At 43.0% G+C, this 26,784-nt stretch overlaps 2 protein-coding genes across 10 annotated transcripts in view; one reads left to right on the plus strand and one right to left on the minus strand.

The window, feature by feature from the left end:
* Positions 1 to 26,784, minus strand: part of brip1 (BRCA1 interacting DNA helicase 1) — a 178,861-nt gene that overhangs the window by 33,739 nt on the left and 118,338 nt on the right. For all 8 annotated transcript variants that reach the window (XM_088616285.1, XM_088616283.1, XM_088616282.1 and 5 more), the window contains one exon: positions 26,484 to 26,625. The gene's annotated coding sequence lies outside the window, so the exon portion shown is untranslated. The remainder of the gene's footprint in view (positions 1 to 26,483; positions 26,626 to 26,784) is intronic.
* tbx2b (T-box transcription factor 2b) lies at positions 4,193 to 20,046 on the plus strand. Of its 2 annotated transcripts, none has more exons than XM_088616296.1 (7): positions 4,193 to 7,409; positions 8,592 to 8,859; positions 11,069 to 11,215; positions 13,576 to 13,652; positions 14,170 to 14,339; positions 16,073 to 16,677; positions 18,322 to 20,046. In XM_088616296.1, exons 1-7 carry the CDS (start codon positions 7,048 to 7,050, stop codon positions 18,757 to 18,759), a joined length of 2,067 nt encoding a protein of 688 aa, XP_088472422.1. In that variant the 5' UTR covers positions 4,193 to 7,047; the 3' UTR covers positions 18,760 to 20,046. The 2 variants fall into 2 exon arrangements, with proteins under 2 accessions (XP_088472422.1, XP_088472421.1); XM_088616295.1 differs by having other exon boundaries at positions 4,194 to 7,409; positions 16,070 to 16,677.

Consider the following 26,784-nt stretch of genomic DNA (forward strand, 5'->3'; position numbering starts at 1 on the left):
CATAAACAACAATTATACTTTTTGGTCGTTTAAAACATGGTGATGAACCAGGATGCGCTTTCAACACAAGAGTTCAGTGGGCGCCGTCCACGCCAGCGCTCTGAAGCGGTGCCCGTGGATGTGACACGCAGCGCCTCCTCACCTGCCGGGGCAGCTGAAAACCTCGCAGACCCACAGGTGTGCGATGCCATCCTCCTGCCATTGAGCTGCAGGCACACAGGTCACCTGTACAATTCCTAACCGCGCTGCGCGATTGACTTCTCACATCTCCGCTCTGTCACATACAAAGAAACCGAGTTTTAAGAATAACAAATTATTATTCTTCAAAACTGTTCTCAAGGAGAGTTGATCATTTTGAGTATAAGCCGTTAAAAAGATAATTGAGTTCAACAGTATTTCTTGTAGAAACGTATATTCGCCTAAGCATTATTTATTTATTGTAAGCTAGTTACAGTTAATCAGGTGAATCAAAGACACATGTTAGGTTTAGTTTACTGAATTGTCAAAACAGCAGGAAATGAATAAACCCAAAATGTGTGCAGATATAAATCTATAAACAAAGTAACTCAATCTACTGAGTTGTGCTTTAAAAAATGTTATAGCAATTGTAAATCCACACAGCGTCTCATAAAAACATGTAAATATGCCAATATATAATTAATCAAAATTGTTTGTAAACTTCTAAAGAGAGTGAGGGGGAAAAAAAAGACTTTAAAGAACGAACTTACCGGACGAGGCACTTTCTCAGGAGGAATTATTTCAATAACTACTATTCACTATCGGTAGTGCTTAAAATGCGTGCAGGTAAAATACAAAAAAAAGATGAATTGCTTTCGATTTTTTTCTGTAATGTAGTAAAGGTATTTTGTGTGGCTGCTTCGGGGTGAGAGCGAAGGTGACAGAGAGAGAGAGGGGGCGAGGGGCGCGGTGAGGACTGTGGTGGTGCCGGGCTGTGCGAGACTGACGGCAGCGCTCTGAGCCGGGAGACAGGGGGGGGCAGCATTGGCCGTTTCATCTACCAGTGCTGCTTGGGAGAATTGTTATTTTTCATCAATCTCTCGCAATCTATCCAAGTGAAGAGGACAGGGCACCGGCAGCCCTGCTGGCTCGGGTCAACGAGACAAACGGGGGCATGAAGAAGGGCAAATTGCGCAGACACGCAGACACGCACAGCCGCTAAATCACGGCTCCGGGGCTCGTCAGATAACTTTATGCTTAGACAAAGGACAAGATAGAGGAATACAAATATGGGGGCACGGGGTGCACGGCGGAGGAAAATAAAGAAAGGGAGAGCGACAGAGAAAGGGGGTGAAGAGGGAGGGAGGGAGGGAGGGGATATCCGTGTGACAGGGGGAAATATGACGGACTTTGACAGGTCTTCAACGGCCTGGCGCCAAGGCCTAAGTCTATGGGCTAAATATAGCAGGAGAGGTGATTCAAATAGATGCAAAGACATGAAGAAAGGAGAAAGAGAAAGAAAACGGCGCAAACCGAGGCACAAAACAATAATAACAATGATAATTATGATTCGCGTATAACTAAGCGTCACAAGCGCTCGGTTATTTTAGGACGAAACTGCGAGTCTCATTGAAGAGGTCACTCTGCACCCGCGCTACTTTTTCTCACTTATTTTCAGGATGAACTTTTCGGGGGTAAAGTTTGATACGAACTCTGCCTCCTCAAAAAGAGACTGCAGGTAGTTGATTTACAAAGAACAAACCAGGGACCGTTAGGATTTAAAAACGCATCGAAGTAAATGTATAATATAGAGCGTCCCAGTACCTCCGCATAAACACAAAGCACGTATATTTCTAATGACGACGCAAAAGATACTGGTCACACATTTTTGTCATATTATCTTTGCATAATATGAAGGATAAGATCTCATTAACATAGCTATGGAATAACCAGAGATATTCTGACCAATATTTTTTTAGACCCAATAATATTTTTTATGATTTGCTATCCTGTACAGTAATCTCAAAATAATCGTTTCCTTTTCTACAACAAAAATAAATCTGTTACATAATACTGCTTTCATAAAACAGTAGCATTAAAAACTGCGGGCATGTCTGCTTTGTAAAGTGAACCAAGCTCTCTCATAATACCACAAAACTTGACTTAACGTCGTGCCCATTTAGATAAAGTGTAGATCCGGGATATATAGAACAAATAAATCGAACATAATTACAAGAACTATGTGTATATAATTATCTCCCTCAGTGTATACATCCGAAATCATTAACAATTAACATGTGGCGCTAATCTTGTTTCATAAAACATCGCACAGATTTAAAGAGGAAAACTATGCGTTCGTTCCGAGTACTCGAAGTCTCCCAATTTCACGCTTGAATTGAAATTTTGTTCGACAGTTGATTTATTTTTACGCTTTTAAAGAATCGCGTTTTTTCTTTAGGCTCAAGTTTAACTCCATACACCCTTTGCAAGAAATTAAACAGCTACAAATCGTTATCTTGGTTACAAAACCTTAGCTTAATTAACCTAGATTCACACCTAAACACATTAAAAACCCACAGTAAACAGCTGATAAGAAATAATTCCATAATTCTCTCTGCTATTTTTAAAGACCATTAACTATATATATATATTGAACCCTATTTCTACCACGAGAACTTGCATGTATCACACTGAAAACTTTACACTGTGCTCTCAAACGCAATAAAGTAGTCTACAATCCCACAAGCGTCTAGTTATGTTTAATTAATTACAGAGAACCATTTTCGTTCTAATAAATATTATGTAGTTTCAATGAATACATGGAAACAATGCAGAACATGTTCTTAAACCATATTCTCATAACGAGTGAGAACCATCTTTGACAACGGGCGTCAGTTTCTGCAGTAAAACTATAATGATCACTGCACCGGTAGAAGTTAAACTAGGAGAATGTAAACACATAAGCTATGTGTGTGTATAACATACATATAATGCATTTTATAGTTCTGGTTAATATAGGAGTCTGTCTTTAAAATATCACTTCATGTTCACAATAACCTCACACAATTCCCTCCGAATTTCTTTGTCCAGTAACCCAGCATTTTACCACACCTGAACCACTACTTGAGTATGAGGTACGTAATCTCCTCACGCAACACATGACATTCGCCATGAGAAAAGAATGCTATCATCAGCTCCTTATGTTTTACAACACCTTTACAAACAATGCACGCATGAAGCGGTAACTACATTAACACTCCGTAGAAAACAGCATTATTACAATATGAATAAAATACAATAATATCTTACTCATTTTTGCATAATCGTGAGTACCTATTTGTCAAAGGCCAGTCTCTCTGGACAGAAACTTTGTGGCGTGAAATAAATCAGAAATAATTTATTAAAATAATATAATAGGTTATTGAACAACATTAGAATCTAAAGCAATTCTAACTTGCTAGTTACTACGCAGGTATTGAGGTTATAACTAAAAAGCCATGCATTGTGAAAGCATTTTTAATACAAATTGTAGGCATTTCAAATAAACTCCAAACTCCTCCTGAACCAAAATGGGCTATTGTATCAATCTTCCAGCCTGCCCAGAGCGATTTGACGTTACAGATCGCAGTGCAGGCCTGTAAATCGACATCCACGAACATGTGATCGTGTGGCAGATTTCGGCTGAACATAACTATGGCAACACGCAGGCAAACCTGCTGAACGGGCTGTGATTTGGTTCACCAGTTTCTCGCGAAAAGGAAAGAAGGGACTGGTAGAAGGAAAGAGACAGTGCCCTTTAGTCCCGGGAGCAGAGCCTGCCGCTTGTGTGTCACTGCCCTGAGATAGTGCAGCTCTTGGCGCCAGGGCACGGACAGTCAGAAAGCGCGCTCACACCTTCTCTTCACACTCGATACTTATCTTCTTGCCTGTTTTGTTGGTTTTATCATACTCACCAAGCAGGTATAGGCAAAAAAGTGTCTCATTGCTTCCTTCCTTTAAACTTTACATGCACTTATCTCTTCACGCTGGAGTTAACTCCGGTGTTCAAAGGACATTACGCATTACTGTGGCTCATCTATCATTTTGCTTATTCATACCAATTTACTTACAACGATATTCGGTGGAGTATCCTGCATGCATGTAACTCTTTCATTCGCGGTGCCAGGGCGATTTTCTCTACGGCGATTCTTGTCTGCTTTTAAAGATCATTTATTAATCCATTAACATTTGCACCCCCCACCCCCCACCCCCCAGAAAACTGCATGTCATCTTTTTCTTTTCGGAATGAAGACGTTTTACTCTCACGTCGATGATTTACCGCGCCACAACTCGCAAAGATCTCTTTTTCAACGCGACATTTTAGAGAATGTTATAGACGGACGGAAGGGATCCTACGCACAGGAGCAAAACCGAAGACTGATTCAGCTCAGTGCAGAAACGGTTACAAGTCGGACTCTCACAGCGCCAACGCCGCACCGGCAGATGGGGGGTTAATCAGAAATTTGTGGGCTGCTTGTATTCTTTCGGATTAGGAGTTTTTGTTTCGGTTTAATGTCAAAGTGACCAGGTTCGGGCTGGGAAAGCGGCGCCGGAGCGTCAGAACACATCTTTGCCGGGCATCGGACGCCGTCTCCAGGGGTCAGCCGTGGCGGACACCTCCGTTCTGACCGACAACGGAATCGGACGTAGAAGCGAATCAAGGCGCCGGGGGAGAAGTATCGCCATCAGGGAGCGTGCAGCGTGAAGACTCAGTCATAAGCCTCAGCTTTGGAGCGAGTACTGAGGGGAGTGGAGCGCGCCGTTTGAGGAATTTAGGGTAAATATGAAGTGACAAGAGACGGTTCTTATTGTGGAACGTCAGCAGACTGGCGCCAAGAGGCTCTTTAACAAACTGAGTCCCAGTTAATCAAGGATCTACGAATGGACTTCTTAAAGGTACACACAGCAGTCCTCGGAGCCGGCTTTCACCCCTCCAGGAATCACACGGGACTTGAAGGTTACATACAGTCTGACATATACCGACAATATGTCAGTGTAACTCAGGGACAAGTTAAAAGGACCTGCGTGCCCGATGCTCTAATTCATTGTTACTGCAAAAGCCACTAATCCGTACTGGTTCAGATACCTCTACAAATCCTTCTGTCTGCCTTTCATTAAAGTTTCAGTAAAACAAGTACCTCTACGGTTCTTGCGGGAGCCACAGTTAAAGAACATAACGTGAAGAGGTCATCTCAGTCACAAGAGTTAAACACGAGTGCAGCCAAATGTTTGGGACACGGTTATTTTAGTGAAGTTTCTGTACCCGAAGGAAATTACTCCATTAAATGTAAAGAGCCGAGAGGAGAGCTCGTTTAAATGCTTTTTTTTTTTGTAATTCGCTGATTCACTTTGAGGGGAAAAAAACGTATTCTAGGATTTTACGGGGTGAATTAAAACCATTTTTCACTATCATCTGTCTCAAGCTTTCTCTTCTAGACTATATGACACAGCTTCTGGTTCACGATCAGCATTAAAGACACAGACGCTGAAAACACTAACACTCACCGCATTTCCCCCACTTCATTTGCGCCTTGAAATGCATTCATCTGCTCGGCTTTCTCCTCGCTTCGGAGCAGCGCCTGGGTCCGAGCAGCCCGAGCGAGCCGGGGGCTATGTTTAAAACGACAATGTCCGGTTCGTGGGCTGCCGTCCTCTCCCGAGAAGCCACCGGCGAGGGCGAAGAGTTTCAGCGAAGCAACGTGCAGCCAGGGTTGAAATAAATGTACAAAATGTTCACATAATGTCTGTAATCGGGGACCCACTCATTTACACGCTCGGAGACCTGGCTTTGAGTAATGACAGGTCCGAAGAGCCGAGGCTCAAAAATGCACTGACCTTCTCTCAACCAGATACGGTAAAACAGCATTTAAAATACGAGTGCAGCTTGGAAAAATGAGCCTAATTTACGTCTACGGTTTCACATCACATTCGTCGGTGAAAGGAAAGCCGAATAGCTTTCTGATTCCACCAAGAAACAAAACTATTTAAAAAAAAAAACATTTTACTATTTAAAATATTTAAATAAAACCGTAAGATGTAGATAATATGTCAAGTAATTTGTGTAATGTTACATATATTTATATCGGCTTCGCGAATGAGGAAAAAAAAAGAATAATCCAAATGTATATTTAATCCTAATTCATTTAGGTTATGTTTGTTATATGGGTGTGCATTACGAGCCTCAGACAAGGTGCAGAGCAGTTTAGTAAAATTATTAAACGCAAGCCGACCGAGGCGCTCTCTCCGCCGGCCACAGATGGGAGGCTGACCCGGTGTTTGGCTTGGAGCTGGGGGTGGGATTTCCCGATCTTTTCTCTGTCATTGGTTAATATTTTATTCTGTTGACATGTTTTCTTACTGTTAATGCTTCCGACACCTTCTTGTCCACCCCCTCCCTCGTCTCGGTCTTGGCCGGAGCTGTCAAAACCACGCCTATAGAGGCCCACAATTGGTCCAGAAAGCGTAAAATGAGCAATCAAGGGGGCTTGGTTCATTAGTGCTGGGATCGGAGCAGGAAGGACATGTGAGATAGTCACAGTTCTACAGAGAGCGGGGCAAGATCTAACCATTTCAACTCCGGGACTGTGGAGAATGATCACTCCTGCTGGCGCATCCCCCTTCGCAGAGCGATCCTGCCTGTGCTGAAAGCGACTTTTTGGAAAGGAAAAAAAAAAAGAGAGGAAACTCCAAAATCATCGGCATCGATGCAGAATCCCGCTGACTAATATTATTATCGTTGTTGTTATTGCGGCGGGACTTCGGAGAAGCAGCAGCAGCAGCAGCAGCAGCCGGACTATCCGAAATCAGACCTTTTCCATTTTTGTTTTTATTATTTTTTTTTCCTTGCAGCTTTGAAACGAGCCAGCCCTTTCCCTCTTCTTCATTACCCCTCTACCGCTGTCGACATTCCGTTACCGTTGCGAGCCAACGAAGGGGGGTTATTTTGCGTCTCTGGAAAACGTACCTTCTGTGTTGGGGGAGAGAGAGAGCGAGAAAAAAAAATCAGTCTAACTGCCTGTACTAATTCCACCTCGATTTTTGGATGCACCGATGAGAGATCCAACTTTCACAGGGACTGCCATGGCGTATCACCCTTTCCACGCTCCCCGGCCGGCCGACTTCCCCATGTCAGCCTTCCTAGCGGCGGCTCAGCCTTCCTTTTTCCCGGCGCTGACGCTGCCCCCCGGCGCCCTGGGCAAGCCCATCCCGGACCCTACCCTGGCGGGAGCCGCTGAGGCGGCGCTGCACCCGGCGCTGGGGCACCATCACCAGGCGGCCCATCTGCGCTCCCTGAAGAGCCTGGAGCCCGAGGAGGAGGTGGAGGACGACCCGAAAGTCACGCTGGAAGCTAAGGAACTGTGGGACCAATTTCACAAACTGGGAACTGAGATGGTGATTACCAAATCCGGGAGGTAGGAGAAGGTCCATTACCCAGTATCAATTTCTCCCCCCCACCACAGTTTTTAATCTCCGTGTAGTTAATTCACATTGTTGTAACGATTTTACAGAACAAGTTCAGAAGAACCCCAGCCTGTAACAGACCAGAATCCGCTGTTGATATATATTCCCTCGTGTGCTGAATGGCCTGTTCTCCTAACTTTATTTTTTACTACGGAAAATCCAGATTGCTTGATGTAGGATATTAAAGAGCAGGCTATAATAATCTTAATTTTTTACATGAATAGACACTGGCAGCGCACGGTTTAAGATTTGAATTACTGTGTGTAAAAATCATAATTTTAAGAAATGTTTCAGTTCTCAGTATGAGAGACCGAAATGAATTCAATGTCGTTTTGTCGTGAATTTCCGAAAACACCAGAATAAAACGTTTTTTTTTTTGCGTCTTGTGTTTTAGCAGAGTCCCCGATCCTTATTAAAATCGATTTCATAAGAACAGATGAAAAATTGAGCCTGGAAAAAAAAATTCCAGGAATTTGCTCCACAAAACCAAGCCAGTGTCGGGATCACACCGTGGTTCTGTCATGACACCGAAGCTTCTGGTTTTTGTAAACAGCCTGTCACTTTAAAAAGAAGATTGTGATTTAAGTGATAGGTCAATGTCATAAATATTCTTCAAAGATTGTTCACCGGCTTAGATCGTCGCCTTCAGAAATCTGAAGTTGTATGAAAAGTGTTCTGCATTCTTAGCGCCTTAATAGTTTTAGCAGAAAAAGTAAGAGATTGTCCTACTTATCATTAATCGTGTTTAGATATTAATTGTAATGCAGCACGTCTTAGTGGTACAAAAATAAGTCAAACACGAGTAATCCGATTAGGTAAATAAAAAAGAACGCTGATAAATCCTAAATATCTTCGTCCATGGGGCCGCTTTTTCATAAAAAACAAACAAACATGTTTTTAGCTGGACTCCTCGTTATTTCTTTGGTCCGGCAGAAACACAGTGATGGTACAAAAGCACGACTCGGGGGGGAAAAGTAACAAGTCTTCAGAAATGACGGGAAAGAAAAGGGCTTCACGTTTTTTGCTCAGTAACTAGACGCCCGCCGAGCGCTTCCTCGCCCCGGCTGCTCAGCCGACAGATCGCTCCCAAGGAGTTTATTTTGCCCTTGTGTTTTTTTTCCCCTTTGTTTCAGGAGAATGTTTCCTCCTTTTAAAGTTCGAGTCAACGGTCTTGACAAAAAGGCCAAGTATATATTGTTGATGGATATAGTAGCCGCCGACGACTGCCGGTACAAGTTCCACAACTCCCGCTGGATGGTGGCGGGCAAGGCCGACCCGGAGATGCCCAAGAGAATGTACATCCACCCGGACAGCCCCGCTACAGGGGAGCAGTGGATGGCCAAGCCTGTCGCTTTTCACAAGCTCAAGCTGACTAACAATATCTCCGACAAACACGGATTTGTAAGTACTCTTTAAGTCATGGAGCGAAAATGCATGAATGGAGGATTTTAATTTGCTGTTTGTTTTCGGGAGATTTCTTTATAAATGCTGATTCATGATTCGTATAAAATGATTCGATATTTAATTTCAAGAATGTTATAACAATGATTTATAGATACCACCCTTGAAAGTATTAAAATATATGTCAATTAACAATGAAAAAATAAATAGTACAGAACCAGAACTGGCTACAGCCAGCAGATTGAATTTAGTTCACTGCTAATATAAAGCAATATTTCATAACCTTCGTGTTGTCGGTCATTTGGATGGTAGTGGTTGATATTAAGGCTTTGTAAATTCCTGATGAAACGTTACATTATTCTTAGTTTGTATTGTGGTACGGAGGAGCTTCTTTAAAAAAAACGTTATATCTCCTGTTTGCGAAAGAAGTAAACATGTAAAATTGAAAAAATGGTCAGATGAAACTTAAAAAAAAAACAGCATTTCAATTATATATATGAAACGTAATTTACGGACGTTAATTAGACGCTTATCTTTATTTTTTTGAGGGGGAAATTAAAGATAGCTTCTACTTTAAAATAGTCTTCAACTTAAAGCCCGAAGACAGACCTGGATCAATAAACCCTTTGACAAGCGAGTATTTTATCTATTAATACAAATGCCACAGTGCGTTACTGTATAGCTAGAGAGTTAATTTTCGAGCGGAGAGTACAAATGGTACTTCGCAATGATACAGCAGCTATATGCAAACTATATATATATTATATATATATTATGCATATTACTGTATATTAGACTGGCGTGCTTCTCGGAAGGGCCTGCGGTGGGGGCTGATGAGGACAGAGCCAAGGGAAAGGGGCAGGTCAATGAGGAGATGCAGACACTCAGGCTCGCTGTATTGAACGGGCCAGCTACTCACAGCGACCTTTGACGTCTGGGCAGGTCTCCCCAGCGCGGCTGATGGCTGGGGCAGCGCCGAGATACAATGCGTGGCCACTTACTCCAGGCCCCGAAGCGTTTGTACCGAGTCTCCCTTGAGTGTGGCGTGGACGTACAAGGGAAGACAAGCAGGGGAGGACTTAATAACAGTGCCATGAAAATTAAAAGCAGCAGAGGCAAATTGCACTAGACTTATCACCTGTACTTTGCTTCACTCAAAACCAAGGCACTGTAAACAAATGGCCGCACACAAATAGAAGCTTTACATGTGCGGCGTGCGCATTTGCAACCTGTGGCACCCAGTCCTTTTTAAAAACTTCATCTAAGGTTTTATTTGCCTCTAGTTCCCATGTATTAAAATGTGCTACCCTGCCGGTCCCGTTCCACGTAATCGCCGAGTATGTGGGTATAAATTTAATCTCTGTTGCTTGAATAACTCGTGCGTTTGTATGTATGTTATATTACCTATTTAACAAAGAATAAACACACAATGCCCTACGGTACTTAGTCATCTGTTAGCCCGCAGTAAAACACTAATAGACCTATTTTGGGTGGGGGGCAACGATTTAATACACAAGTACAAGTTTTACACACAATCCCTGAAGTGTTATTGTCTTCACGTTTCGTGTTACTGGGATACATTTCTATCAGGCTGCAAGCTGGAGTCGTGACACAGGCTCGTCCCGGGTCTTCCGTGCAGTCAGTCTGCACGCCTGAATGACGGATCGTGCAATGTTTCTAAAATAAATCCACTCCGCCTCTCCTAAGTGGCAGAAAAACTGCCATGCCACTAAAACCAGAAGTCGGTTACTATGGCATAGAAATAACCGATGTTTTTTATATAAACCAAGTGTAATACGACATGACAGCAGGGTCGCTCCGATCAGAGTGTCCGGTGTTTATTCAGGTGTATGCACTTATGTCGGTACCGGTTTTTTTTCTTCCAGAACACGAAAATAAAATTCTCATAGCCTGCCCTCCGGGATTTTTTAATTAAAAAGTTATTTGCATTTCCAAACATGTTATAAATTAAATTCTAAATGTGTCGTATTTAAAAGATTAAGCGCGTAGTCTATTGCAATGCTCAGTGCAGAATGCGATTTAATCTGTAGTAATGATAATTCCGACGAGGCGTGGTGTGTACCTGGAGGTGTATAAACTCAATATTGTATACAGTGAATAATTTGAGTTAGATATTAATTCTTCATACAGGGTTATATTAAAGCGTTTTTCAGAAGCAAAATCTGATGTTACTTTATTTATGTTCCAGACTATCCTCAATTCTATGCATAAGTACCAGCCCAGATTTCACATTGTGAGAGCCAACGATATCCTGAAGCTCCCGTACAGCACTTTTCGGACGTATGTCTTCCCAGAGACGGATTTTATCGCTGTCACTGCTTATCAAAACGACAAGGTGAGTCACGGTTGATATTTATAAATCGGTTCATTTGATCACCTCTTTATGCACCTTAAAGATACCGGATTCTGCTTGGTTTTTGTTGACATTGTCTGGGTCATGTAAGCGCCGCCATTATTATAGTTATTTATTTTTAGATTTATCTGCATGGTATGTTATGTGAACATAAATTATAATAAAAATAACTTCCAGGTTGCCGGGTTTTGGAGCCTCAGCTAAATAATAATTATTTTGAATTTTGAAAGCACAACACCAAATCAACAAAACCAAAAAACGGACGCAATATGACATTCCATTTTTCCGCATTTATTTTTTTTCTGTTATATGTTTGCACAGTGGACCGTAATCTTCACGTATGAGTGTCTAAAAGCTATATTGTGTGAAACTCAAGCTTTCGAACGCCACAGTTTATGTAGCTGGTATTCTATTATTGCGATTTGTAAGATCTCGTTTTGGTTCTTGCTAAGGAATGGGATATGTTTTAATTTGTTTTACATAGTAATTGAAAAAAGGGTAGATTTTAGATTCGCGCGTTCATGTTCCACGTGTATTCTGTAAAGTGGGCATTAATAAATAACTGTGTGGAAATCAAATCCTTTACTGGCCTCTTATCCGTCTGAAAAAACATATGTTCCATATTGCCAACTCTTTATTAAAATATTGTTGTTAATATTTTAGCATTAATATGACTGTGATTGCTATTTGTGGCATATGAAATTAGATTCTATTTGCTCAGAGGATTTTTAGAGTTTAAAGTACTAATATCCAATCAGAAGATAATATTATTAGGAAAACGCAGCTTGTGTTTAATGTTTCGTGATAGAATTAAACTCGTCTAGTTAGCGCGTAGCTCTCTTGAACTTCTGGAGAATTAAGACAGGTGATTTGCTTCTGGTTTGGGGGAAGGTGTCAGTAATTCCTAAATTCGAGGGGAGTATTTATTTTTCTTCTCCTCTAATTCTCCCCTCTACCCCTCCCTCGGATGCTAATTGACGGCTGTGTCCGAGAGGCCTGGTGGGCCTGCTGGTATCGTAAAGTTTATGGCAAAGAGTCACAATCGATTAGAAGGCTCTTAGGCTCCCCAGTATGTCCGCGAGCTACTCCGGGCTGGGCAGCGTCGCGATCACAGCAGCATGACAGTTCAATATCACACATAGGAAGATATCTGCGCGCTGCACTGGACTGATGAACACGAATACTACACGAGCGTCACCGATGAGACACAACAACAATACATAATCATAATAATAATCATAATCATAATAATAATAATAATAATAATAACAATCATCAATTTCCCTACGGGATTAATAAAGTATTATCTATCTAACAACAACAACTTTATAGAGGTATTATTACGTTTTTCTGTGGTACAGTTCCACTGTGCTGCACAAAGGCTCAATTAAATGAGAACTGTAGCTTGTATTGGATCATTGAACGGGCGATGTTCAATCGCCCATTCTGCAATGTATAATAACTTTATGTTGAGTATGCAAAAGTGTTAGCAATTATAAACATCACATAACGGTTACTGAAAACTCACTGCAGGGAGAGGATCGATTTTGCCCGATATCCAAATAGAAAAAAAAAATGCAACACGCGATGAATAATTGATAATTCAGCGTCGCCAGCACCATAATTCAGTCTCTTTCCGTCTCTCCGCCTCGCTCTCTCACCGAAAGGGATGGCGGTATAACCAACGCAGCGATGTTGAGTCGCCGCCTTTTCTCTCGGGGGCAGTGAAAATAACTTCCCATCATTAGAACTCGATTAATAATTCAAACCAAACCTCAGCATCATTTTTAATAAACCGTGCGGCTTGTTAAACAGGGTGCCGTACGCGAAAGAACTAATTGGGGGAAAAAACAATCTTAAGAGGCCACTATATGATATATCAATGACCTCTTCTAGGAGATGCGCTCCGTGCTGACCCAACACTTTCTCTCATTGAATATCATTTTATTTCGGCGTCTTATTATTAGATGGACCGTAGACTGACTGCTGGTAAATGCGACTTAAAAGTACAAGTAAACAGTCAATTATACAATAACCTTTATCAAAATAAGCATGACCTATCACACGTAGTAGGTTATATAGGCCTGAATTGTGTGCTCATAACTACATTTGGAAGCATTTCGTACCGTATGGTGCATATAAATAAACACACATGGTTCTGTAAAACCATTCAATGGTCTATCATTCATGAATCGTTTCTGAATAGTTTTGTTCCAGACAAGAGATATTCGGAGTTTGATGCTTTTAATCAGATAAAGACAGGCAGGCTTATGTACGGTACTGCTGACACCGTGTTCCCGGTTTTTGTGAGGCAATGATAAATGTTGATGTTCCCTTTCCAGATCACACAGCTTAAAATTGATAACAACCCGTTTGCCAAGGGATTCAGAGACACTGGCAACGGAAGAAGAGAAAAAAGGTAAATTGTCTGGTTTCATCTATTTGAATTTCCACCATTTAGAATATTTTTTCCACTTCAGCTCCCAAACGACACGCTAGGAGAGCAAACTTCTTGACTTTAAGTGATATCAGGGGAGAATAATTCTCTCATAACAGACCATGTTGTCAGTTTTTGAAGGCAGATTTTGTTTTGCCTTTGGTTTAATTAGGGTAGCAGATGTGTAATCAATGAATGCTCCGATTTTTTTTTCGCAATCTCAGCAAAACCAGAAAAATAAAAACACACACACACTTGTAGTTTAAACTGTTTTACCGTCGCTTCTCGGTACTTTAGAAAGGAGGCATCATCTATTTCTCTGAAGATGTGCAACAGCCAAAACAATGCAATCCATCTCATGTGTGTGAAATAGTTATCTGGCTCCAGCGAAGTGAATGCGATATAGATCCAAGGTAACTGGGTTGATTGATTTGGTATACAGATTTGCCTTAGATTCGTGAAGACAATTAGATTATATCTCTTACTCCATTTTTTGTAGGAAGCAGTTAACTCTACCCTCGCTACGTATGTATGAGGATCAATGCAAAGCGGATCGGGAAGGCGGCGATTCGGACGCCTCTTCGAGCGAACCCACCACCGGCAGGGAAGCTGCACAGTCCCCGATGGGACCCGCGTCCAGCCCCCTGCGGTTCCGCCGGGCGAGTCGGGGTATGGCTACAAAGTTTTACTTAACTGTTGCTCTTCGTCCTCCCCACTTCAGCAGATGATCAGAAAAAGGTCTTCTCTGTATCAATTTACAACATTGTTGGACATATTAAACGAATAGGTTTAACAGTGAAGAACCACGATATTCCATTCAAAATCTGATATTTAAAGTACTTGTGGTCCTGTTACAGGGTGAAATATTCTGAGAGAAGTAGGATACCTACAGATAAGAAATACACTGAAATCTATAAGACAAATAAAGGTTCGGACATTTTCTATAAATGCCAACAGTGCTTCACATGAAACAGACGCCAGGACTAAAGATAAAGGAACAAGCAGTTCACTCCAAAATAAAAGGAAAACACATACAGCTTCAGAGCTAGCTTGGGGGTCTTCTTCAAGAAGCACGCTGTACAAGAAGAGTGGTATTAACACGTCTTCCTCCGCTTCCCCGCTCTGTGACCTCTTTCTGTTATATAGGCCGCTTTCACCGTTTTCCTTCCCAAGCGCCGCTGTCAGGCCAGGTTCGATTACGTCATTACGGCCGACCGGGTGTCACTCGGCGGCGAGCCGTGGTTTTGCAAAGCATTTTCCTCGAATTTGTGTATTTATTCATCACGTGAGCGTCTGCTGGGATTTGAATAAATCCAGCCCGGCCACAAACAATATTTAAATCGCACGGTGCTCTATTACAAACACGCACTGTGTTAATGAAAGCTGCCGTCAACACGAGGGTCGAAGCCGAACTGGGCTTGAACGGTCTTAATAAAGACTGCAGTGCAGGTATTCGCCCTGGGTCCCTGTAGTCCTCACAAACAATAGGCTATACTGACAATTTTTAACAGAAGGTTTAAAAAGCTGTCCGCGGTATACTGGTAAACAGGAGAGGCTGCACAACGCGTTCAATGTCCTCTGGAAACACAGAGTTTGCAGAGCTCTGGATAGCAAATCCCTGCGTGTGCAGTTTTAGTGCTGGGCACGTGATGGGAGCTGTTCTATTAACGGGTCAGAAACGCGCATAATCTATAATCCGCGCAAGACACGATGGGGAGGCAAATCGCGTGCTCTGGTACATCTCTCAGTCTGGCAGGCTCCGAGGATGCTGTTGCCTCAATGCTTGGAAGCAAATCATCATCTTAAAATAAAAAGGATGATGTTCAAATAAAAGTTGAATCTTTATTTTTTGTTCCATTATAATAGTTTGATTTGATATGCACACACCCACACAAAAGAACTGGCGGTTGAAAGGGATGGAAATCTCTGCAGTTTCCCCGAGACCCCTTTGTTGACATGCAGGAAGGAAGTGGTCGGAGCAGACACGTTAACACTAAATCTGAACCGAGCTCTTGAAACAATCGTCTGGGTATCTCCGTGTCGGATTCAGGAACTCTTAGGCAGCACCGTGAAGCAGTGGCGCGGATGTTGGACAGGAGGGTTGCGGGTTCAAATCCGCGGTGTAGCGACGCTGATGTAGTCAGGCGCTTCAGTCAGAGCGCTCCAGTAAATGCTCTGCTGCATAACTGGGCCTCCAGACCCTCACTGTCAATCGGGATTTGTTCCCTTTCCAATTATCTGGCGAAATAACAATAAATGTTCCCCGGTTGATCATCCCTTACTTGACTGAGATGCATGCCCCTTCGGTCTCGGGCCCTGGAGTTCCCCGAGAGCCAGGAGCTCCACGGGAGGTGTGCGTGGCTGCCGTCACACTCAGTGTGTCTGTCGTCCCCCCTCAGCAGACGAGAAGCCCTGCGCGGACAGCGACCAGGAGCTGGACCAGCAGGAGGAGCGCTCGGCGGGGGTGGGCAGCCCCGGCCCCGAGCCCCCCTCCCCGGCCAGCCCGCGGTGCGAGGAGCGAGTGAAGGAGAAGCCCAGCCCGGCCAAGAAGGACGAGTACCCGGACTCCAGGAAAGACGCCGACTCCATCTTCAGCATCAGGAGCCTGGAGAAGGACAAGTCGGAGGGCAGGCACAGAAAGGAGACGGACTCCTCCAAGAAGGATGCGGACTGCGGCGGCCTGAGTGGCACCAAGGACGGATTCGCGCCCCTCATGGTGCAAACAGAAAGTCCCTCCCACTTCAGCGCTGGACACTTGCAAAGCCTGGCCCTCTCCGGCCTGCACAGCCAGCAGTTCTTTAACCCCCTGAACACGGGGCAGCCTCTTTTCATCCACCCCGGACAGTTCGCTATGGCCCCTGGGGCCTTCTCGGCAATGGGCATGGGGCACTTGCTGGCGTCGGTGTCCAGCGGCCTGGAGAACGGCACCCTCTCCACAGCCCAGGGCGCAGGGAGCACCCCAACCCCCTTCCCCTTCCACCTGTCCCAGCACATGCTGGCCTCTCAGGTAAGAGGAGCTCGCCGCCCTTACACACACCCTCTACACACCCTCTACACGCCCTCTACACACCCTCTACACACCCTCTACACACCCTCTACACACCCTCTACACACCTTCTCCCACCAGAACCCGACCAGCTCGCTGACCTGCGCCGAGCCCCACCCTTTGCCCCGGCTTTGTGCAGTTCAGCAGCACGTGCCGCATCTTATCTAAATGCAAAGCATCCTGCACATTAAAATAGACTGTGTAGTCAGGTCAATATTGTTACAACAATTGCAAATTATTCATAGAAGGGGGATTGCATCTGTCCTCCACAGTCCCTGTCAACTTAAACCCACATTTGGCTGCGGTTTGACTTGTCTGTACGTCCTGTTTTAAATGAAGGCCCAGATTCTGCTTCTTCAGAGAATGGACGTGATGGGAAAGTGCTGTTTACTGTGTTACTTACACCTATGGGGTTTGTTCTTTGACTCTGCCACGGTGTTGGAATCGCTGTAATTGCAGAATGGGCTGCTTTGGAAGATTCTTTCCAACACTAATTTTTTTAAACTGAAAAATGTCCTAACTGAAAAGTACCTTTCTACTTTGACATGAAGTTATATTACTATAATTCAAATGTCACAATTCGATGCAGAAGGCAGCATGCCTGCTGCCTCACATCTAGTCATACTTCATCCAGTCCTGACAAAAATACATGAGCAGTGCAGGTGTGAGACTGGGTAGATACATCTACATATTACCCAATATAGTCACATCTTTATAATATGTCTTTAGTGGCGATACCCGTTTAATTGACTTTTTAACGAAGAAATAGCAGATTAAAACACACAAAACAGACATACAGGACAGTCAAAATTTTGGAGCTCTCTGTAATGAGATTTTATGCATATTTTTTTATTTTCAAGTAAAAGATCGATCCCTGTTTCTAAAGCATTTCAGCGTGTGTAACGTGATTGATACGATCTTAAAGCACAGATGCGGTGCAACAGCAGTTTGTGGAAGTCGAGGTATTCAGAATACCCTAGCTGGCAGCAGATTATTGCTCTAGATGTTTTTATATATATATATCATATAAAGACGGGTTTCGCAAACGTTTAGATTACGCGCATCGATACACTGCTGAGCAGACCAGTTTTAGCACGCGTCGAGTGAAATATTGACTGGTGACACTGGATCAACAAGTCTGGCGACCGGCTGGACGCTGGGTGCTGACCGGTCTGCGCTGCAGAGACCTGCAGTTCGCGAAGCACGTTTTGCATTAGAGAGGCATCCTACACCTTTATCAATATATGCTGGCCCGGGGGTGGCTCTGGCGGTCAATACACTCGTGTGATTCCAGCCTCTTCGAGACATGAAACTGCACGATTCTCTTTGAAAATTCTTGGACAAGCATTAACTTGTAAGGAAACTTACCATAATTGGGGGCGGTGATGTTTGATTTGGGATAAAGCAGTCTGCATCAACAGTTCGTCTGACGGCAGTTTCAGCTATCTTTGAGACAAGCTAAGCAAACAATGCTGTCAGTTCCCCTCCACCCCCCTAAACTAGGGCCTGGGCGATCATCTTCATGTTGTAATACAGGAGTGTTTGGTTTTCCGCATGCTTCCCTGACTGTACTCAGCGCGTTTCCGGGTGTCTGTGTGCTTGCAGGGTATCCCGATGCCGACCTTTGGGGGACTGTTCCCGTATCCCTACACCTACATGGCGGCCGCGGCCGCCGCCGCCTCGGCTCTCCCCACCAGCAGCGCCGCCACGTCGCTCTCCCGCAACCCCTTCCTGAGCAGCTCCCGGCCTAGGCTGAGGTTCAACCCTTACCAGATTCCCGTGTCCATCCCGCAAAGCACAAACCTGCTCACCACCGGATTGCCAAGCAGCCTGAACCCGGGATCCGAGTCCTCCAAGTCGGGCAGCAGGGAGACCAGCCCGGTGCCCGACCACCACAGCCACAAGTCGGGCGCTAGTCAAAGAACCAGTTCCCCCAAAACGCCCCTAAAGGAATCGATCAATGAACTACAGAACATCCAGAGACTGGTCAGCGGGCTGGAGACCCAAAGAGAAAGCTCCCCAGCCAGGGACTCCCCCAAGTGATGGAAGGACGGGGCTCACGATGACTTGAAAGATGAAGGGTCATTAGGAATTCGTTTTGTACAGCACACTGAGTGAACCATTTGCGCTTGGACAGGGGGGACCAGTAGAAAGCATAGAAACTTATTAATACAGGAGGAACAATCCCACGCATGACAAAACCAGAAAGTAAAACGAGCACTGCACTGTCATTCCCAAGGAAGGCAAAACAAAAAAAAAAAGGACTTTTTAAGCATCGGTAGCAAATTTCCAGAAAGGTCTCGACTCAGAACAGTAGGATGCTTTCTGGAGGGTGTTTTTTTTTTTTTTTTACTGACGCCTGCAAATAAATCTCGAAAAGAAACTGTCGGGGTGGGGAGTTGGGCGAGAGTGAGAAGGCACCGAGACGGACAGGGCGGGAGAAGCGAAGCGAGCTTTTTGAGGACACAAACACGCGTTTCAAGTGAAGGCAGCGCGTCAGTTCAATTGACTCTTGAGGCCGTCCCTCCCTTTAAAGTAGGAATCAGAAAAACGGTGGTGCAGACATAAATTGGACTGGCCGGTTGGTAGATTTTATTTCATGATTTTATTTTGTTGTTTTTTTTTAAAGAAAAAAAAATGAAGCTTCATCCAAAAAAATCTAAAAAAAAAATATTCAAAAAGGGATGGAAATAAAAATCACACGTACCGTCATTAAAACTGATTCTCTTTAACAGTTGTGGAAGATCTGTAATTTTCTGACGGACAATTGTATCTGAAATATTTATGTAATTAAAAAAAGTAATTCTGTAAATAAGCTATAAGGATCCCAGAATATGCAAATTGGTATTAATTTATTCAAAGTTGTACATTGGCGTGTACATAATATTTAGAGTTTAACTCGTTGCATTTATTTTGTTTTCATTTTACATGAGCATATATTGTAAATGAAAATATTTAGCGCTTGTTGGTTTGAAAGAGAAAATGTTTCTATATGTGATGCGTTGTTGTTTATCCTGCCTGTGACACGTGAAGGAGACAGTGTGCCATCATTGCATAGATGTTACAATCGCCTACAAACACTTAACACAATTAACAACAAGTTCACAAATTATGTTAACCTGGTATGATATAAATGGAGAGGCGCAAAGGCAGGAAAACCTCAGGTCTTTTTCACTCCAGTACAGAAGAGATTTTTTTAAAGTCCCTCTTCTGAATGGGCGCTATATAGGTTAAATTGAAAGCGTATCTCGTTTATGCTGGTTATTCGGGTAAATTCATATGTTTTTTGTTGAATTCTCTCACTTTCAATAAAAAAATCAATGTGTTAAATTGTGGTTGTTTTTTGTATTTATACATTTGATTCATTTAACTCACCTGAGTAAACTTATATTCTTAGAACGTTATTTAAAAATTGCCATTCGGAATATAAAAAGCTCACAAAGTAGGATTTTATCATATTTAAAATGTGCCCCTAAACTACGCCGTGCTTGGATCAATTATAGTAAAATGATCTTTCAGGTTAGTTCCTATTGTGCTTTGTCTCGCACTGTACAGTATCACTGCTATAACAAACAGTACACTTATTACTCGAGAACTAAAAAAAAAACAGATCTGGTTAGGACGGTCCAACGCAATGTGCAATCAAACAGCAAGTCCGGATGGTACAACGTTTTCGTTCTTCAAGGATCGTAACTCCCATGAAGACTTGTAATCACGGGATTTAGGAACATTATTTGTCACCCTGATGGTCTCAGCTTGGTTTTGACGCCGTTGCTTACTGCAAGTCACTTATTGGATTCAAGCTTCACCGGTTTGGTTCTACTCAATGGCCGCTCATTCATAACTCTCTTAGAGTCTGTTACAGCTTTATTGAGAAACAAATCTGCTTTTTGCATTCTGACATTCGAACACAATGGAGTCTTCCAGTCGACGGGATTGAAGTATTTAATCTACATCGTTTAAATACGATGCAGTATTATTTCAATTGGTCTGAACTTCGTTGTTTAAATAAACGCACTTCAGCAGCTTAATTGATTTAAGAGACAGCAGTTTCAACAGAATGATTTAATCGCCACACTGGGTTATACGCGCCCCCTGCTGGACGCTAGTCTGTAGTCTGGTCTTTTCAATGGGTCCGAAATCTGCTAACAGGTCTCATCTCCATACTCGTCTTTAATAAAACGCTTTAAAACAAGAGCACATCAATCTTTTTTTTTAATTAAAACTAATGGTTTAATTAGAATTATTTCTAGTTTTTGGTTTCATCTTACCTTGGCTTATAAATAAAACAAGGAAACGCATTTGAGAGGAAATACACAAAAAACCCGTTAGCAGCAAGAAATTAATCTTCTAATCACAGACATTTAAGAGCTTAAATAAAACTAATCGAAATTGGAAATTGCTCAACTCAAGAAGATACAGAACATGAATCGGTTTTCTTAAAAACTACTCACAAAAGGCAAAATCTGCCACTCGAATTTTCATACTAAGGTAAAAAGAAATATAGTATATTAGTTTCGATTTATTGAATTCTGTGATACATATGAAACGATTTGCTTATTAAAGGGTAGCTATACTAAAAACATTAATATGTGATTCGTATTGTAATCTTCCTAAATGCATTATATGAACATTATACTGTTTACATTTACAATTCTCTTTTAAAAATAACATTGCAAAAATGGAAGTTTGTGAGATTTGATCGCATTGTGAAACACTAAAAAGAAAATAATAGAACTGTTTGTAGTATCTAACTTTTTTCAGTACTTGAAAAATCCAGCAACGCAGAAGCTTTGTGAAATGTTTTCCGTTTTAAACTTTTCCGTTTGTTAAAATGAGTGTCAGGCCGCAGGTTTATTATTTTAGAAGTGGTCCTACTGTTGTAGGTGACGCTGGCCGACTCGATCGCTCAGGACGAGGGACCAGACGTATCCGTGCGCCAGCCGGTCACACGAGTTACTGCCCACCTGTTACTATCTACAGTTCTCAGTGAAAGAATAGTCCGACACTCCAGTCATGCCAAATTGCGATAGACCCCGTGAGAACTCCAGAATTCACTGTCCTTTTTCTGCGTTTAAGATAAAGTGACAAAAGAGCTAAGCGCATGCGTTTATTTAAAAGCAGTTTTAGGAGCAACACGTTTTAAAACCATCTCAGAACACACTGGGCAGAATACTTTGATCTGGGGATAATTTATTCTGTGGGTCTGGGAAGTACTGTACAAGATGGTTTGAATGTCAATAGGAAATGTCAGTCCGTAGGCCAGCTTTGAAAGGTAACGAAAACATCACTTTTTTAAAATAATCAGCAGAAGTTTTTGTTACTCTTTATTTTTTTAAACACAACCTGCGGAAATTGACTTTTCAGCATAAGGTACGTGAAGTGTCGCCTCGCAGCCTGTCTGCTCTGTTAACTGTCCTGAACCGGAGATTCTATTTTGGAACTATTAGTGATTAATGTTTTAATCTGAGTTTCCTATTCGCCGTAGGCCGGCATTGTCTGTATTTAGTTATATATAGAAAGAGAATAGTAATTTGAGGATATTTATAGATCGGTTGTGTTTAATACGGAAGTTCTGCCGCCCCCCTTTCAAAGTATTTCAATAACACGTTTCCTTTGCACTTTCTATGGCACACGGAGAGTTTAACTGTTTGAGTGGATAAACGTAGAACTTTGAAAACGGATAAATTATACTGTGCTTGAAAAGCCCAGCATGGGATGGCGGACATTAGGCCAGTTTGGGATATATTTACGCATGGACTTAATACTGCATAATTACGGTCTTTAATGTACATTACAGAGAGATGAATAATGGGTTTAAAAATCAGAATATTGTATGGAACTCTCTCTTATAATGTACAACCACAATTATTTGTAGAAACATAATTATCTTTAGAAGGCATTACGCTAAAATGTTGTCCATCAGCTGCTAAAAGCCAAGCGAGCTTTTTGGGTCTGAATGGCTTCTTCCGATTTTCAAACATTATTCTGCTCTTATAAATATAACAGGTTAATGAAGTGGTTAATGTGGGCTACTTATTAATATATCGGATTAATATTCATTTTCTTGAATTGCCGAGGGAAATCCAGACTGCTGAAGTCACTCCTAGTTTGAAAGCAGACCCGGATAAAAGTTGGGATTCATCTGAAACGTTTTAATCCATTTCACAAACCAAAAGAAGATAAAGACAACTACAAACATTGAGTGTAGAAACGTGCTGTTGCTTTCAAAATATCTTCCACAATATCTTCCACAACAACTGAGCTGAGATTTTACCAAACGTTCCCTGTAATCATCGTGGTCTGTTACATCTTAACGAGCATTGTTTCTTTATCTGATTTTGTCCTTGCTTTGAAATGCACTATGCTTTACACGTACAGCAACAGAGAAACGGATAAAAACAAAACAAAACAATAATCTAGTACAGTTCCAACAATTACTGGCTATTAACACCTGCCCGCCCTGAGTAAATCACAGAATCAACACAAGGATTCTACTTTACTCGCTTTAAAAGGGGGGGGGGTCTTTCTTTCCCTAGTTTCTCAGTGAGGACAGTGGTCCGTCCTTCCTTTCAGTGTTTACACGCAAGTCGGGCGTTTTATTCCGAGCCCCCCGGTGTCGGGAGGAGAGAGAGAGCACGCCTGTCTGGGAGGCGAAGCGCGGGGAGACGCAGCCCGTGTCACGGCGAAAGGGTTAAGGCCCGCGGCTGGGAAATGAGGGGAGGATGGGCGCTGGGACGCCTAGCCACTCCGGCAGCAGACATCCTTTGTCCAGGAACCGGCGCCTGTCGCCTGACTGCCGGCCACACAGCCTCCCCACACCCGCTCACAAAGGCTGAGGGAGATCCCGAGAGCTGCGGCTCCTAATTAGAGAGCCCTCTTCTGGGTTCTTTTCTCCTCTCCCTCTCCCCCCTCCGCTAATCACAAATCTCATTTTTTATTAAGGGGCCATTGTGGCCGCCTGTTATCTCCAATTAACAGAGCGAGCTGCTGGACCTCGCACTCTCACAGAGGGAAAAAAACTGTTTGTCTAAAACAATCAGTCAATGAGTGATCAATAGGCTCCAATGGCTGCCGCACAGATAGTAACTAATGATTGGTAATTGTACAGGGGTATAAAGGCCGGGTCAATTTGCTTCGACTACTTAAGGCAGGGAACTGGAGTCTGTAAGCTTGTACATCGGGGCATCAAAGGCACACGTTGACACGTGAAAAGACACTCGGAATTTCGCCACTAATTTCTCAATGGATTCCCCATCTCCACTCTGAAAGCTGATATTATAAACTAGAGTATTTTATCTGTTGCACAACATATTGTAAGGGAAATGCAATTTACAGGGTACTCGAGGGGTATTATGGGCCGCTAGGAATTTCCCTACAGAAGATTTTACACATTCAACGAACAGTACCGAGTAGATCGATCACAAGGTCCAAAACTAGAGTTTTCACTTTATGAATAGCGGAGAACACGGGTCAGGCCGAGCGTTTTTAACGAATGTACACGTGGAAGGTGTGGCGTATGAAATTCATGTTACACACAGTTATGAAACCCCAATAACAGAATTCAATATTCCTTTACAAGTGGCATTTAAAAACAGCGGTGGGCTGTGTGGTCGACAAGTTATTATCTGAAAATCGCAGCAAAAAAACAACAACCTATTGATGTATCCCTTCTTTTCAGTTTTGTTCTCATCGCACGATAAAGCCTTTTCCGCGGTTGAACTGTGTCGTTGAGAAAGCGCCCGGCGCAGCGCAGCCTGCAGACGCGGCGTTATCAGGGGGTCGCAGACTCGGTCGTCCTTCCCCGGTCCGAGAGCAGAGCCCGGCTGGGCGCGCCGGCCGCCTCTCACACTCACACCGATTCACCTGTACAACACGTGTCATAGTGTGCGTTTTGATCCCGCTCATAGTTCCGTGGCGCAAAATGTGTTTTGTTTATCCTCCCCCCAAGTCTTTCACTCCTGATGTTTGTTTCGCCTACAATGCAGGGAAATGCACCGATGCCCTTTAGTTTACTTCTAGCAGTCGGCGGTTGTGCATCAAACGCGGAGGAAACAGCACAGCGGGCAAGTGGGAGCAGAAGGGAAATGAATAATTTATATTCCTAGAAAACGCAGAGCAAGTATGAAACCGTACATATGAGAACGTGAGCAAGGGCCACCAGGAAAACAGCAAGCGGCGACACGTTCAACAATGTTTAATTACACAGTGAACTACGCCTTGCCCCTGTTACAATCCCTGTATGTGTTCCTCAACCTGGGTCCGGATGAGTTTGAGATGTGCTAGCAGGCAGACGTAGCGTTGTGATAGCCAAAGCACTCTCAGGTTATAGAGGGACTGAAAACATTTCTTTTTCCCAGCGATTCCTCGGCAGAGAGACAGCGCCCCCTTCTGGAGAGCGACAGGCAAGGACCCTCAGACGCTCTCACGGCAGTAGGAGAACAAGCCTTGAGCAGGAAATTCGCACTCAGACTTGATGACTTCATTAACGTTTTTTAACCGGCACTCATAAGAACTTCGCTCATTAGGTACGTGTCCAGCAGCAGACTAGCCATGTGTCTTCGGGCCGTCACAGGAATACGCCCACTGCCTACGAGCCACGCCTTTACTCAGGCTGAACAGGGTTATTGTACACACCTCAGTCATTTACTGTAAATACACAAGGAGAGAAGGACGCTCTGGGAGAGCGTTGTTATTACTGAAATGAACTGTGAACTTTACAGAAAGTACGAATTCATAATTCCAGCAGCTGTTTTAGGTTTTCTATACAACTTGATGTACATTTGATAGGGCAATCTATACAAAGGGACACGTACAGCCTGTACACGGTACAAAACGCACGCACACTGGTGTCGAACGAAACCTAACATTTGTATAAGAAAACAATCTCTTCATCATTGATATTGCTTTAAAATTTAGAATGCAGCATATAAAATCCCTCACTTCTTGAAACGCGATAATGCTAAATTATTTTGTTAGAATAGCGTGTAATAGCATGATAATACCAAGACTCCTGGAGACAAAAGTCAGCAAAACACCGCCAGCGTCGGCAGGAGAAACGGCTTTGCGCGCTGTACCATGAAGAAAACGCCACACAGTGATTGCCCACTAGATGTCGCGGTAATTCTCTTTTGCAAACTCAAAAGACACGTTTTCACCATCGCGAGACTCCAGACGGCTCCACAGTCTCCCGGAGAGTCTGCAAGCCGCCGTCTGCACAGCAAGAACTGCACAAGCGGACAGGCGGCTTGTCCAGTGCTCTGTCTCCTCCGTACTTGTGAGGGAGAACTTCATATATGTATTGTACACTGCCCGTGTCTTCAAAGATAATCAAATTAATTCGTACTGCGAATTTTATCATATAATCATATTTATCATATAATCATATATATCATTGTCACTCACATCACTTATCATTTCTTCAAAAAGAACCATTCCCTTTTACAATTTCATGACAATATATTATAATAAAGGTCCTTATAATGTATGTAGCTGATGTACATTCGTGTATACTGACATTTTTTTAAATTATATATTACAGATTTTTAGTGCCTGCCTTTAAGAAAATACACCTGAAATAGAAATTACTACTTGCTTTAATGGACTGATGTAGCCTGATACACAAGGCTTTCACTCTGAAGTTCAACTCAGCAGACCTCTGCAGGAATATTTAAGCAGTGTGCTCAGTATGAAGTATTCTCTGCTTTCTGACATACAAGCTCAAGCAAACAGAAATACTGCCGAGACTTGAAGCAAGCTTGTCTTACCTGTGGCTGCAGAGCTGGCGAAGGGCACCTGACCTTTAGGTTACAATAGCCTCACAGGCTCGTGTCTTCAGTGTTTTCACTCAACGAGACAGATGTGCATATGTTGACACGTCAGCTACATCTTCTAGACACTGCGGACAAGCTACAAAAAAGGCAAACAAATTATTAGGATACGCAGTCACAAATATATCATTTAAATCAAAGAGATGGCGTGTTGTGGTAAGACCTTATTTAAAAATTTGGTTACCAAGATTTTGCTGCTCTGAAATCAGTCCAGTGAAGAGCAGCCAGATACATTTAG

Source organism: Lepisosteus platostomus, chromosome 22 (genome assembly GCF_059453375.1).
Source record: "Lepisosteus platostomus isolate fLepPlt1 chromosome 22, fLepPlt1.hap1, whole genome shotgun sequence".
Lineage (NCBI taxonomy): Eukaryota > Metazoa > Chordata > Actinopteri > Semionotiformes > Lepisosteidae > Lepisosteus > Lepisosteus platostomus.